Source organism: Crotalus tigris, unplaced genomic scaffold, assembly GCF_016545835.1.
Source record: "Crotalus tigris isolate CLP2741 ecotype Arizona unplaced genomic scaffold, ASM1654583v1 scf7180000024461.2689607, whole genome shotgun sequence".
Taxonomy (NCBI): domain Eukaryota; kingdom Metazoa; phylum Chordata; class Lepidosauria; order Squamata; family Viperidae; genus Crotalus; species Crotalus tigris.
The window spans coordinates 1,740,947-1,756,557 of record NW_024100631.1 but is presented as its reverse complement, the minus strand read 5'-3'; the positions used below and the strand labels follow the sequence as shown (position 1 = coordinate 1,756,557).

General features: G+C 45.2%; 1 protein-coding gene across 10 annotated transcripts in view; it reads right to left on the bottom strand.

Moving 5' to 3' along the window:
* ARVCF (ARVCF delta catenin family member) overlaps positions 1-15,611 on the bottom strand; it is a 197,890-nt gene that overhangs the window by 78,340 nt on the left and 103,939 nt on the right. For all 10 annotated transcript variants that reach the window (XM_039332364.1, XM_039332363.1, XM_039332369.1 and 7 more), the window contains one exon: positions 6,874-7,032. In XM_039332364.1, the coding sequence (XP_039188298.1) occupies positions 6,874-7,032 (159 nt within the window). The remainder of the gene's footprint in view (positions 1-6,873; positions 7,033-15,611) is intronic.

Here is a 15,611-nt window from a genome sequence, read left to right as displayed (position 1 = left end):
ATCATCAATGCTCTATCACTCCCTGTCACACTGTCTTGTTTTCCCGGACTGAGCACATAGGATGACTCTACAGGTAATCCTCGATTTACAACCGTTCATTTAACGACCATCCAAAGTTACAACGGCACTGGAAAAAAATGACCTATGACTATTTTTCACACTTACGACCCTTGTAAGCATCCCCACGGTCATGCGATTCGGATGCTTGAAAACCGGTCCATATTTATGACGGCTGCAGTGTCCTGGGGGATCGCGCGAGCCCCTTTTGTGGAGGACAATCACCACTTGCAAAACAACTGTCGCCTTTCTGAGAAAGACAGGAACTTCGTTGGAGCAAAAGTTGGGCCGTGATACGAAGCCAAGGGACAGAGACTAGAAGAGGTACAAAGAGACTTTTTAAAAAAAATTATGCTCAGAAATCCTGGAGGTTTCAAACACATTCACGGGACACGAGCTGGCTTTAATCTGCCGCAGTGCTCATCTGCTGGGAAACTTAAACAACCTGCACATCCCAAGCAAGGTCACCTTTGTGGGTTTAAGATATTAGCCTGTTTGCCTCCTAATAGCTACCGCAAAAATGAAGGAGGGATGGCTCTAAATTAGGGTTGAAAGCTACCTGGGTAGAGTTACAGATGTAAAAACAGCATTCAATAAATTGCACATGCAACTCCTGGGTACCAGCTATGACAAAACAGGCATACCTTCAATTCTCCCATTAAAGCCAAACATGGGTGACTTACAGGGAACTGGCAAATTCCCGGTGTAAGGAATGTCGACAAACCTTGAGAGGATTGGTTTATCTTGAATTCCTTTATTTATTGTAGGCTGGCTAGAGTCCCTCTTTAAGGGACCTGGGCAATTCAGAAATGGGAAGGAAAAAGAAAGAAAGAAAAGAAAGAAGGATGAAAGGAAGGAAGAAAGGAAGGACAAGATGGAAGGGAAGGAAGGAAGGGAAGAAAGAAAGAAAAAAGAAGAAAAGAGAGAAAGGAAGGAAGGAAGAAAGAAAAAAGAGGAAAAGAGAGAGAAAGGAAGGAAGAAAGGAAAGAGAAAGAGAGAGAGAAAAAGAAAAAGAAAGAAAAAAAGAAAGAAAGAGGAAAAGATAAATCAGGAAGTCCAGTTGCCTTGTGACTAAAGCCCCTTTGGGACATTCCAGAAAAAGAGTTGTGACTGTCTCTTCCATTGTATCAAAGGAAGGCTGGGCACCTACTACTAGCTTGATTATTAGATTAACTCGCTTTCTGAGTTCGCAAAGCCAACCGCTAACCAAATGGACCACCTACCCCAGGACCTCCAACTCTCTAACTCCCTAAGTCAACTCTACTTGTATGGTTGAGTGGAAGCAGGAGTCAAAAATTTGCACGCAAGCAATGTATTTAGTGGGAACTATGGTCTCTCCTTAAATAGGATGCTTGCTCTCATCAAACAAGGCTTCCCTGTCATTTTATTGGGGAAAGATAACAGCACTGTATCCATTGCAGTTTTGATAATTGTGACTGTAAACATGCTTCTTATCAATTGCACAGCTATTCTGGGCATTGCCTATCATCCATGTGCCAGTCTGGTTTTATCTAACAGATAGCACACAAAAGAGGTGTCTGCTATTCATCTGAAGCACAAGGCTTAGTAACGTCTTCTCCTTAGCGCTCTCTCTCTCTCTCTCTCTCTCTCTCTCTCTCTCTCTCTCTCTCTCTCTCTCTCTCCCTCCCTCCCTCTCTCTCTCTCTCATTATTACATTATAAAACACAAATAATAGCCACGTTCTGTGCTATTTACACAACAGGAACTGGAAGCAATTAGCACCATCATGATGAGAGGACACTCAAAATAGAAAATGTATATCAGTGTTAATATGTATGATTCAGAGATATAAATGGACAGAGAGTGGCTGAAATTGTATAGATAAAGCTGAATATATAACACTGGGTAAAGCACCTGAAATGATTTTGTAATAGGAAAAGAAATAAAAGAGAGCAAATCCTTGAGCTTAATCTTAAAAAGTCTCCACCGCATTGTTGTTTGTGAACACTAAAGGAGAAATACAAGAAAAGAGAAATAAAAGCTGCCCGGGTATTAAAGTATTAAGTCTCTCGCTTTGTCATTCTTTGCGTTCACAATGATTTGCTGTTCTGGATTTATCTTTTCATTTAGCTCAAGATCTAGCCTGATCAAACGATCGGGAGCAGACTTTCCATGGCTAAAGTGCAGTGGTTGTTCAATAGGTTGCATCCAGTTTCAAAACCGATTTTGCCACCATCGTTAAATCAATCCTTGTAGTTGTTAAACGAATCGTATCTTCATTAACTCTGGCTTCCCAACATTGACTTTGCCATCTGGGAAGGTCACAGATGGCGATTCCTTGGACCCGGGATGCTTCAACCCTTGTAAATACGTGCCCCATTGCCAAGCACCTGGGTTTTAATCACGTGACCATGGGGGAAGCTGGAATGACTGGGAAAATGGTCACAAGTCAATTTTTTTCAGACTGTCGACTTTCACCAACTTTCGTAGAACTGGAAAAATTTCATTTCTCTAACTAACCCATTCAAAAACAACACCTTCCTTCCATCCCATTTCTGATGTTAAGATGAAAACACAGAGGCACACAGCTGCCAAATATTCACTCTAACTTTCCAGTTCCTCCAAGACCAATCTCTATTTGCTGGAATTGCTGGAATTGGGGATGTCTAGTTTAATGAAGAGAAGGACGAGGAGGGACATGATAGCAGTGTTCCAGTATCTCAGGGGCTGCCCCAAAGAAAAGGGAGTCAAGCTATTTTCCAAAGCGCCTGAAGGCAGGACAAAAAGCAACGGGTGGAAACTAAGCAAGGAGAGAAGCAACCTGAAACTAAGGAGAAACTTCCTGACAGTGAGAACAATTAACCAGTGGAACAACCTGCCTCCAGAAGCGGTGAATGCTCCAACACTGGAAGTTTTTAAGAAGAGACTGGACAGCCATTTGTCTGAAATGGTATAGGGTTTCCTGCCTGAGCAGGGGCTTGGACTAGATGACCTCCAAGGTTCCTTCCAATATAATATTATTATATTATTTTGGTCTTGTCCAACCTCAGCGATGCTTCATGAATGCAAGTATGAGAACTTTTCCAGACAGAGATTCAAAATACACACACACACACACACACACACACACACACACACACGGGGGGGGGAGAGAAAGAGATAGAGAGGGAGGGGAGGGAGGGAGAGAGAGAGAGACAGAGAGAGAGAGGGAGGGAGGGAGGGAGGGAGAAGAATTTGTCTCATCAGAATCTCCAAATGGGGGAATGGCTTTCTCTTTTTGGTCTTCAATCCAGAGGTTCGTTTAATCTTGGATGGAATATGTAGTTATCACAGCAGGCTGTCATCCTGGGTCTGTCATCTGCAGAGGTCTCTAATCCCTTATGAAAGACTTCAAAGCTGGGAGCTGTCAACAGACCTTCTGACAAAGAATCCAACAGGGTGAAACTACGTCACTGCACAAAACACGGCGATTTTGTTAAGGCAAGTGCCATGTTTTTCTTTCGAAGGCGCCTTCTTCTTCGGCTTGGCGAGCCAGGTCCTTAAAAATTTGGGGGGGGGGGGAAACCCACAAGGGCACAGATTGTCTCCCTGTAGGTGCTCCTCGATTTATAACCATTTGTTTAGTGACGGTTCAAAGTTACAACAGTACTGAGAAAGTGACTAAGGACCTGTCATCACACAACCGTTGCAGCATCCTCATGGTCACATGAGTGAGTGAAAGAATGACGGGCCCAAGATCACCCAGATGGCTTTCTGGGCTAAAGTGGGACTAGAACTCACCGTCTTCTGGCGAGTGGCGTAAAGTCACCCAGCCGGCTTTCCTGCCTACGGCGGGACTAGAATTCAGCCCAAAGTCATCTAGCCAGGTGGGACTAGAACTCACCATCTCCTGGCGATTGGCCCAAGTCATCCAGCTGGCTTTCAGGCTTAAGGAGGGACTAGAAGTCACCGTCTCCTGGTGACTGGCCCAAAGTCACCCAGTTGGTTTTCATGCCTAAGGAGGAACTAGAACTCACCGTCTCCTGGTGATTGGCCCTAAGTCACCCAGTTGGCTTTCATGGCTAAACTAAAGCTCACCTGGTGACTGACCTAAAGCCATCCACTTGGTTTTCATGCCTAAGGCATAACTAGAACTCACCATCTCCTGGTGATCAGCCCAAAATCACCCAACTAGCTCTCATCGCTAAGATGGACTAGAACTCTCTCGCTTTCTAGCCTGGTGCCTTAACCTCTAGTCCAGGAGTGTCAAACTTGCTGCGTCACGGGATGTGTCGCGACATATGGTGACTTTTTCCCCATTGCCGGAGCTGGGGTGGGCGCGGCTTTTGCGTGATGCAGTTTGACATCCCTGCTCTAGACCAAGCTAGCTCACTAAACCAAACTGGCCCTCCAGATGTTGGGAGGAGAACCTATTCCCAAGAGATGGGCTGCTAGTAAGTGGGCTTGTTCCCAGGTCCTCAACCTCCTCATTCTGAGAGGTTTGATGCAAAACATCCCCGTCAACCTCAACACCTCAAGCATTTACTCGAGTGTCCCCATTTTGTCCTCTCTGTCGTCCTGTTGTAGAGCCTGCAGACCTTTCTCCCCACCTCATGAAGGAATAAGACCTCCTCTGCATCTTCTCCTCTGTGTCTTCTTCCCCCTCCATCCTTCCACTCCACTCCCAGGGGTCTGCCACCCCACCTCTTCCTCACTTTATTTGCTTCGTGGCCCCAACGCAAAATAAACACGTTCAAAAATGCGTCAACAGCGTCTAAAATAAACTTCCGTTGGAGAACATCTGCTCCACAGCCAGACAGTGTTTATCCAGCAACCTTTTCCCCCCTCCTTTTCTGATTTATTCCTTCACCTGTTTACCACGGTCTCCCACCAGCTTCTGGAGAGACTGGCGCTTTGATCACGCTGAGAAAATGCTTCCGTTCTCCACTAAACATTCAGGTAATTTATTTGCGGCTTTTAGTGATTTTGTTCGCAATCTTCCCCCCCCCCCAAAATCAGAAGTAGCAATTTAGACTAATTTAAACTTCAAGGCCAGACACCAGGAGAAGGGAACCAGCCTATGGCAGTGATGGCGAACCTTTTAGAGACCTAGTACCCAAACTGCAACCCAAAGCCCACTTATTTATCGCCGGGTGCCAGGTGGGCGTGGTCCAGTGGGTGGGCATGGCTGTGGTGGTCATGGCAGATTGGGTGGGTGTGGCCAAAGAGGGCATGATCACCTTGATGTTGTTCGTGGGGGCCTGTGGGGGCCAGGCAGGGTTGGGGGAGATCCAGGGGGTCTCTGGCAGGTGGACCAGTGGGCAGGAGGCTCATCCTGCAAGGTGAGGCAAGGCAAGGCGAGGCAGGGTGGGGGTGCCATTGTCTCAGGGCAAGGTGAGGCAGGGGCCAAGGCAGCTGCTGCCTGACACCATTGGCCCCTGCACACAGAGGCCCGCGAGGTCATGGGTGCTGGGATGCATCCGACCATGTGGGACCTCGGTGAGTTAGCGGGTGGCTGGTTGAAGAGGGACGGTTGCCAACTGTGGGGCATGGCTCGCATGCCCACAGAGAGGGCTCTAAGTGCTGCCTCTGGCACGCATGCCATAGGTTCGCCACCACTGGCCTATGGGGTTGATTTCTGCCCAGTTGCTGAAAACAAGCCAAAGAAAAACATGGACGTTGAACTTCAACCTTAAATTTCACTTCAGTGTGAAAGAATAATAAAAGGGATGGAAAATATCAAAGCTTGAGTGAAGAGAACGTCCTGACTGCCAGTCACGAGACAAAACCTCAACTAATTTGCATGCTGGCCCCACTCACAAACCCTCACCCCTCCTTCAAATTCTAGGAGGAACCATTATTGCTAGACAGGTCGTCTTCTTCAACTTATAACTATTTGTTTAATGATCATTTGAAGGTGCAATGGCACTGAAAAAAAACGACTGAAAAATGGCCGCCTTTTGCAATTGACTGATGGCGAATTTGTCAATGCCAATCAAGGTGTCCAAGTGGTGCTGCAGTTGTTTTGGGATTGCACCCAAGGCGCCTATTACTATTGGTACTACATCAGGGGTGTCAAACTCAATTACATTGAGGGCCGCCTCAGCATTGCGGTTGCCCTCAGGGGGCCGGGTGGATGTGGCCAGGGTGGGTGTGGCCTACTGGGTGGGTGTGGATGGAGTGGTGTGGCCTACTAGGTGGACATGGCCAGCTCTACATCGTTCGCGTCAAGGGTGCCTGTGGGGGCTTGGGCAGGAGTGGGACAGATCTGAGGGTCTCTGGCAGAAGGGGGTGGGACCAGGGTAAGGGCCAAGGCATGGTCCACTGCAGGAGCCTCACTGTTCCTCAGGCCATGGGGGTGGGAGGGGGGCTTATGGAGCTGAATGGTTTCAGCATAGATGGCCACCACAAAATTGAACATTGGCTCCCGGCTGGCCTGGGCCAGGGCCAAGGCAGTGGGGGCCATTCCCTCACTGTTTCCAGGATGGCTTTGTGGGCCACATGAAACCATTTCGCGGGCCGCATCCGGCCCCCGAGCCTTGTGTTTGACATGTCTGTACTACATCATCATCATCATCGTTGTTGTTGTTGTTGCTTTGTTGTCTGGATACTTTCTGAATACATCGTATATACAAACAGTATTCACAGAGTAGACTGCACCATGTCCTCCTTACTAAAGGTTAATTCTGTGGGGTGCTTGGTGCCCTCTGAGGTTGATTGTGAGCAGCAAGACCCCACATTTCAACCCTGAAGCTACAAACATTCTCTTCCAGAGGTTATTTCAGAAGTTGAGTTAAATCTGTTGTAGACCATGGTTGCCCGCTGGAAGTCACTCTGAGCCTCAATTCTGACAAGGTTGCAACCCTCCCTTCCTACCTTCGTCTCCGTCCTCCTGGTGGTCCCGTCTTCTGAAGTCACAATAGAAACATGAGATGTGGGGGTGCCAGGATCTTCTTCGACGGTCACGGTCTCCTCCACCATCTCTTGAGGCTCTTGCATCATGGCTATGGAAGTCTGGTTGCTGGGACTTTGCTCCTGGAGAAGAAAGAAGAGATGACCTTAAAAATGTTGCCCCAAAAAGGAGGAGGACAACTCTATGGTAAAATTTAAGAAGGTACCAACCCTTGCCCAAGTCACACCCCAAAATATATAGGTCTGGAGCTTCCAAGACCTCATTTTTGGCTCCGTGTTTGCACGTTCCTTAACAGCTGCTGAGGAAAGATCATTGTTGAAGACCCCTAGACCAGGGGTGTCCACACCTTGGCAACGTTTAAGACTTGTGGACTTCAACTGGGGAATTCTGGAAGTTGAAGTCCACAACTCTTAAAAGTTGCCAAGGGTGGACACCCCTGGACTAGTCCATCCAGATGTTTGTTTGCTCAATCCAGAGATGGCTTTTGGTCTTTAAGACAGCCACTTAGCATTTGGAGGGGGATCTTCCCATCCCTTAGTTATCATCAAATCCTGGTTTATTGGGAAAAACTGGTTTATCCTATGAAGATTGTACGAAGACAAGGTTTACGGATTTTAGTCAGAATATCTCTGTGTGCTTTGAAGATCTTTAGCAAGTCCTCCTACATTCATTTTTCTCCTTGAAGGAGGAGGAGAAGACAACCTAAAACCCCTTAGAAGCAGACCCGCACTTTCCCTTTCACACTAAACAAACACACAGTTCTGAAAAAGAGCAATACAGCATAAGGTGGCTACCGTGGTTGTTTTCCTACCCTCTCCTGTTTACATACCCTGAAACTGTTTTGGCCCAATTCTGCCATTTTTTTTTAAAAAAGGCAACCTTGCCCCCAAAACTCGTGAGTTTACTCTCATTTCCATGCATATTTTTTTAACGCACTTACAACATTTTGCAAAGATTATTGTTATTACGGCCTGTCGCACAGTCAGGCAAATGTTCACACTGGATTTGGAGTTTTTGCCCGCCTGTCGAGTCTTTCCCCAAGACCTGGTATAGACAGACAGGGATATTTGATGTCGGGGCAGGATGCCAGCCACTCAAGAGGAAAGCTGCCTTCTGCAATTGACTGAGGGGGAAGTTGTCAATGACAGGTCGTCCTTGACTTACAACCATTCATTTAATGACCATTCAAAGTCACAACAGCCCTGAAAAAAGGGAGTTATGACAGATTTTCACTTAGGAACATTGCAGCTTCCTCACACCTGCATAATCAAAATTCAGCCACTTCAGCAAGCGACTCATATTTATGATGGCTGCAGTGTCCAGAGGGGCCATGGGATTCCCTTTTGTGACCTTCTGACCAGCAAAATCAACGGGGAAGCCAGATCCACTTAACAATGGTGTTCCTAGCTTAGCAACTGCACTGCACTTAATAATGGTCTTGCTTAGCGACATAAATCTGGGGCTCAATTGTGGCCGTTAAGTCAAGGATTCCTTGTACACAAATGTATCAGATGGTGTAATATCGGATTTAGTTTGAAGAAGCTTACATGTACCACGGAATTACTAAGGGACCCGGTCAACACGTTGTCTGTTAAGCGCTTGTTTGTAAAAAATAGAAAATTAATAAAATATTGATAAAAAAAGAAGAAAAACCAACCAAATATTTGGCGTTCGTTTGGCGAAATGTGCTCCTTTCTTCCCGCTTCGGTAAATTTCCTTAATGTTGACATTTTTTTTTAAAAAAAAACCCCACCTAATCTACGCATTTGTGTGTGTGTGTGTATGAATTTTCCATTAATGCTCACACTTTTGAGGTTAAACTGACCGAGGGGGCCCACCTTGTCGTTCTAATGGATGCCCTCAACAAGGGCAGTAAATGGCCTTGTTTTCAAGGGACCATTTACTGCTTCTTCACAAAAAATGAGTCTTGTCATTTTTTAAAAGCCATTTCCACGCTGCTTCCCCTTCTCAAGTCAAGCCGTGACGTCCATAGATATGACACCTCTGAAGAACAAATACGGGACTCTAAATCTATGGAGTTACTTAGCAGCATTACTAATAGTTGAAGGACTCTGTCAGTACAGGAAGGGCTGTCACAGGGAAGAAGGTGCTAATTTATTCTCCATCCCACCGGAAGGAAGACAAGAAGCAACGTGTGGGAAGCTCCTCAGAAGCTGATCTGACCTGGAAATAAGGAGGATATTTGGTGACAAGGAGAAGGATAAGTCAATGGAATGGCTTCCTTCCATTGCTTCTGGTCTTGCCCTCAGGTGGCTTTGGAAGAAGAGGGGGTCAATCTCTTCTCCAAAGCCCCTGAAGGAAGGCAGGACAAGAAGCCATGGATGGAAACTAATCAAGGAGAGAAGCAACCTGGAACTAAGGAGAAATTTCATGACGGTGAGAACAATCAACCAGTGGAAGAACTTGCCTCCAGAAGTTGTGAATGTTCCAACACTGGAGGTTTTTAAGAAGAGACTGGACAGCCATTTGTCTGAAATAATATAGGGTCTCCTGCTTGAGCTGGGGGTTGAACTAGAAGATCTCCAAGGTCCCTTCCAACTCTGCTATTCTGTTATTCCAGAAGTTGTGGGGTGCTCCATCACCGGAGGTCTTCAAGAGAAGATTGGACCACCATTTATCCAGGAGGGTATGAGGACTCCTGACATAGGCAGGGGGTTGGACTAGGAGACCTCCAAGGCCCCTTCCAGCCCTAGCACTCTATGATTTGCATCGCTCTTGAACCAGTCTCCACTTTTCATCGTTCTTCTTCACACTTCACAAGCCTTGAGATGGGAGGAAAGAGCATCCCTCTTAAATGCCTGCCCTCGCAACATTCCATCTACTGAATCACGGCAAGGAGGCTGCTTGTGTTCCTGCCCTGGCAGAAATGCAGAGATTCAATGGGGGGGGGGGAGTTCAGTGATTCAAAGTCAGCCTTCAAAGCAATTCGAAACACCTCGCTCAATTGGCTTCGAAAGAACCGGATACAATTCAGGGATATGATGGGCTGCCTTTTTCCAAGGATTTGAACTGGGCTTATTCCAATTTTTAAGACTGATTCCTTCCTTCCTCCCTCCCTCCCTCCCTTCTTCCCTCCCATCCATCTTTCCTTCCTTCACGCCCTTCCATCCATTCATCCATCCATCAACTCCTTTCTTCTTTCTCCGTCCCTCCCTCCCATCCATCCATCCATCCAACCTTTCTTCCTTCTCTCCCTTCTTTCCATCCATCCATCCATCCATCCATTTATCCATTTCCTTCCTCCCTCCCTCCTTCCCATCCATCATTTCCTTCCTTCCTTCCTTCCTTTCTTCCTTCCTTCCTTCCTCCCCTATCTCCCTCCCTCTCACTGTCCTTCCTTCCTTCCTTCCTTCCTTCCTTCCTTCCTTCCTTCCTTCCTTCCTTCCTTCCTTCTTTCCTTCCTTCCTTCCTTCCTTCCTTCCTTCCTTCCCATCTTCCTCTCTCTCATCTTCCTTCCTTCCTGGCTGATAATCTCCAGCACTGAATTCTGACCAGTAATTTAGAAATGGTTGATTTATCTCATAGGAGTCCAACTTTTGCAATAAAAGTTAACTGGAAAACCCAATTATGTATCCTCCCTCCCTCTCCTTATCCCCAAAGCCACAGGAGTTATTAATTTCACCACAGTCATGGCGCTCGTGATGATGTTGACATATATGAGATTCGTGCAAACTCACTCTCTCTATTTTGATCAGTGTGGGAAGACCCACCTGGATTGTTGATCTAAATAGAACAACAAGATATATAGAGTTTAAAAACGGTCTCTCTGGATATTCTTGTTTTAGAGAACTCCTGTAATTGTTAAGAGGGAGGGGAATTTGCTTAAAAAAAAAAATCTTTTATTTTGAAGGCGTAGATAAACAGTTATAGACTTTGAAACTTGTGTTCTTTGATGAACGCAACTTATTGGAGTTTATTTTAATCACGCTGTCCATGGGGAGGTTGCAATGGTCGTTAAGTGCGAAAAATGGTCGTAGGTCACTTTTTTCAGTGCTTTGAGAGGTCACTAAATGGACTACCTGTATATGGAGAACCTTCACTAATGCCTGGAAGTTAAAGATCAAAGATCCAGTCAGGAATCAGGAATATACCTCAACTCTGTTGTATATATTTTTAGTTAGGATTCTCCGAGTTTGATTGTAGGTCAGCTCCTATCATAATCTTTGCAAATATTTATGAACTCTTACAATGCAAGGTAAAACATTGGCCCCAAAAATCTGATTCCTTCTTCTGGACTGGAGGCTAAAATGTACACGGAACGGTTGATGGAATTGGGTCTGTCTAGTTTAATGAAGAGAAGGATGAGGGGGGACATGATAGCAGTGTCCAATATCTCAGGGGCTGCCCCAAAGAAGAGGGAGTCAAGCTATTCTCCAAAGCGCCTGAAGGCAGGACAAGAAGCAACGGATGGAAACTCATCAAGGAGAGAAGCAACCTAGAACTAAGAAGAAACTTCCTGACAGTTAGAACAATTAACCAGTGGAACAACCTGCCTCCAGAAGCCATGAATGCTCCAACACTGGATGTTTTTAAGAAGAGACTGGACAGCCATTTGTCTGAAATGGTATGGGTTTCCTGCCTGAGCTAGGCGTTGGACTGGATGACCTCCAAGGTCCCTTCCAACTTCATTATTAGTATTGTTGTTGTTGTTGTTATTTGGTATTGATCTCCCAAAGCCGGGAGAATTCCAAGGAAAAAAATTAGGTCCAACTGACTCTCCCCAAGAATGAGTCAAGCAAGGGATTTTATTTTCAGTTTGGAGAGCCTTGGTCTTCCAAACTATTTGCCTACTGGAAGATAACACCTCTCTAAAAAAAAAAATCTCCCAGGATTGTCATTTCCAAGACCAATTTTGTTTTTGTTTCGTTTTTCTTTTAAAAAAGAAGGCTCTATGGTTCATTTGAAACTTACTTTATGTATGGATAGCTTCCACATTTCCAAGATTTGCTTTGCCCGCAGGCAGGGAAGGATGCAAAGGGAGGGGGAGTTATTTGTGTTCAAAATATATTTTCAAAGAGTTGCAAAAAAAAAAAAATGTAGAAAAGAGTAAAAAAAAAAAACACCCAACACTTATTTTTCCACCTAGTACAGTATTCTTCTCAGGCTTAATGACACCAAGACAGAATTTATTGCTTGAGAAATTTGAGCCAAGAGGAGACAAGGTGAAAAGTCAGGCGATGGAACACCGGTTTGAAAGACATTACTCCTTCTAAGAATGTTATTGATTGATTGATGATTGATTGATTACCTGCCATCCAGTGCATGTTGACTTTGAACAACTACACAGGTTTTCCCCAGGATAATCTGCCCCAACCTGGTCCTTCAGCTCTTCCAAAAAGGTCCCCTTTGCTAAGTCCATCCACCTTGCTGATGATTGTCCTTTTCTTTCAGAGTTATGACTATTAATGATAATCTAATATAAATGCTTCGGAAGGAGAAGGATTGGCCAAGGTTAACCATGATTTTCATGGTTGGCTAGAGGTTTAAAACTGAATGCCCCCAACCCTTATATCCTTGCATTTTTATTTTCACACAGAGGAAACACTGAGAGGAAGAGATGTTCAAATTTAGAAGGAAGGTAGGAAGAAAGAGAAAGAAAGAAAGAAAGAAAGAAAGAAAGAAAGAAAGAAAGAAAGAAAGAAAGAGAAAGAAAGAAAGATATTCTGAGGAAGGGAGGAAGGAAGGAATATGGAAATATCCTGAGGGAGGAAGGAAAGAAAGAATACAGAAAAATTCTGAGGGAGGAAGGGAGGGAGGAAGGAAGGAAGGAAGGAAGGAAGGAAGGAAGGAAGGAAGGAAGGAAGACAGAAATATCCTGAGGAAGAGAGGGAGGGAGGGAGGGAGGAAGGAAGAAAGGAAAGATATGGAAATATTCTGAGGGGCAGAGGGAAGGAGGGAGGGAGAAAGAGAAAGAAAGAAGGAGAAAGAAAGATATTCTGAAGGAGGGAGGGAGGGTGGGAGGAAGGAAAGAAGGAAGGAAGGAAATATTCTGAGGGAGGGAGGGACCTCTGTAGCACGTTCCCTCTGCCCATCAGCAGAGGGATAATGCCTCTTATCGCTCTGCCCCATGATCAGAAATGGCCGCCGGTCCCGTCAACAAGTGCAATGTGTCTTGGAGAAGCTGCAGAATCTCACCTCTCTGAAGAATTTAGGAGGCTGGAGGGTTTTTGCCCTTCCACCATTGCATTGCGGTGAGAAGCACCTGTAAAGCAGCTCTTCCACAAACAGCACGCTGTAAAGGTAGTCCCTTGACTTACAAACAGTTCCTTTAGTGACCGTTCAAAGTTACAATGGCACTGAAAAAAGCCACTCATGACCGTTTTTCACAGTTAACAACCTTTATGACATGACCATGCAATCAAAAATTCAGTGGCGTGAGGGAGGGAGGGAGGGAGGGAGGGAGGGAGGGAGGGAGGAAGGAAGGAAGGAAGGAAGGAAGGAAGGAAGGAAGGAAGGAAGGAAGGAAGGAAGGAAGGAAGGGAAAGAAGGAAGACTATTATTTGGAAACCTTAAAAGCCACATTCTGACCCTCAAAAAAAAATAATAATCAAAAAACTACCACGGAGAACCCCATACCCCTACCAGCAGGGTAAGACACTGTATATAAATAAACAGCCGGTCCCACACTCCCTCACACTGATGATGCTACCTAGTTGGGTCATGAGATATCTGCAAGGAAACCACCAAGCTCCGAGAGCACCAAAGACCCCACAGTTCCAGCCTGAGCTGTATATATTCTCTACTCTTAAAAGATGAGTCTGCATTTCCAAATGTGAATTTAGTAGAATCCTTCGTCAAGATACAGAACTGACTAAACGGGAAAAAAAACCAAGCCATTCTGTGTTTTGTAGATAACCCGCAAATCTTTTAGGGTTTTTTTTAGCCAAAAACATACCGTAAAAATAATAACTATCTGCCCAAATTCACACTTCACCAAAGGCTGCGGCGCAGTTCTAAGTAGATTTAATATCTCCACATACTTATTTAAATGCGTGTTGAAATAACTTTCATAAAGCCAGATTAAGGTGCCTAGAAATGAAACGTACCCAAAGAGATGGGAGCTTGAGATATTATATTTGCTTGCTCTTATTCGCTTCCACCAGGAGGTATTTAATGACATGCAAAGTTGAACATGGAGATTACATTTATTTATTTGCATATCGCTCGATTTCCGTTATCTGGACCAGCATTCTCCGATCAAAGGACGAAAATATCAATTTAAGCCTGGGTAAAAAACGCACTTGCGCCAAAGAATGTTGCAGAAAGAACGGACCGAAGAAAACCAACACAATGTTTTAGCAAAGCAGATAGTAGCCCAGTTGTTGCTAAGTGGTGGATCAGCCTGGGCAAAGCCCCTGGAAGCCATTGATCAATTGATCCTGTGGAAGTCCTCCATCGTTTATTAATGAGAACTGCCAATATGGAAAAGGAAAGGATTAAGTGTTATTTTTTTTCTTCCAATGCTGTCTGCTACCCTAGATTTTCCTGAAGAAACCACTTCTGTTGTGATTGCACAGATACAGCTGGTCCTCCACTTAACAACAGTTTGTTTAGGGACTGTTCAAAAGAAGAAAGGAAGAAAGAAGGAAGGAAACGAAGAAAGAAAGGGAGTGAGAAAGGAAAGAAAGGTAAGGTAAGGTAAGGAGGGAGGGAGGGAGGGAAGGAAGGAAGGAAGAGGAAAGGAAAAAGGAAGGAAGGAAATGAAGGAAGAAAGGGAGTGAGAAAGGAAAGGAAGATAAGGTAAGGTAAAATAAAGTAAGGAGGGAGGGAAGGAAGGAAAGGAAGGAAGAAAGAAGGAAGGAAGGAGGAAGGAAATGAAGGAAGAAAGGGAGTGAGAAAGGAAAGGAAGGTAAGGTAAGGTAAGGTGGGAAGGAGGGAGGGAGGGAGGGAGGGAGGGAAGGAAGGAAGGAAGGAAGGAAGGAAGGAAGGAAGGAAGGAAGGAAGGAAGGAAGGAAGGAAGGAAAAATGAATGAATCAAAACCAAAAGCACCCAGTGAGTTTCCAGAATAGAAGGTTGAGTAAACTAGGTTTTGCTGCTCATTGTCTACCATCCAAACCACAATGAGTTGCAAAACCTAGTTTCTATCCAATCTTCTGTTCCCTCACTTGAAGAACTGCCTTGTTTAGCAACTGAAGCTCCAGGCCCAACTCTGGTCATAAGTTGAGGACTACCTACACTACTCAACCGTCTGCAGGAGGCCCTTCTCATAACCCCTCCAATCTCTGCCTAGTAGGGCATGAAGGAAACGCTAAAGGACAATTGCTCCATTTGGATAAGGTGAAAAACAGGAACCTCCCCAAATGTCATTGCCAGTTTCCTTCGGGACAGGAGTATTTTTTTATGACCAGCAGACAAATCAGCATCCAACCTGGCTTCTCCTAATCTGTGAATCCTGCAGCACCTTTCATAATTTACAGGCAAACATCCTTCCTGCTCTTTGCAACTCCACAATAGCTTGTTAGCTACTGCCCTCTGTGTAAGCATTTTAAGCACCCGCGTCTGTTGGCTGGATGTAAATCAGTTTCGCTGGGTCTACAAACATTTCGGTAGCCATCATAGGTAGCTAATGGCTTTTGAAGCTCGGAGCCTGAAGGCTGGGAAGGATAAGAGAGGAACAGGCTGCAAATGCAAATGCAGCTAACTAAAAATAGGGCGACTGGCTCTTGTAAATTCTGCACG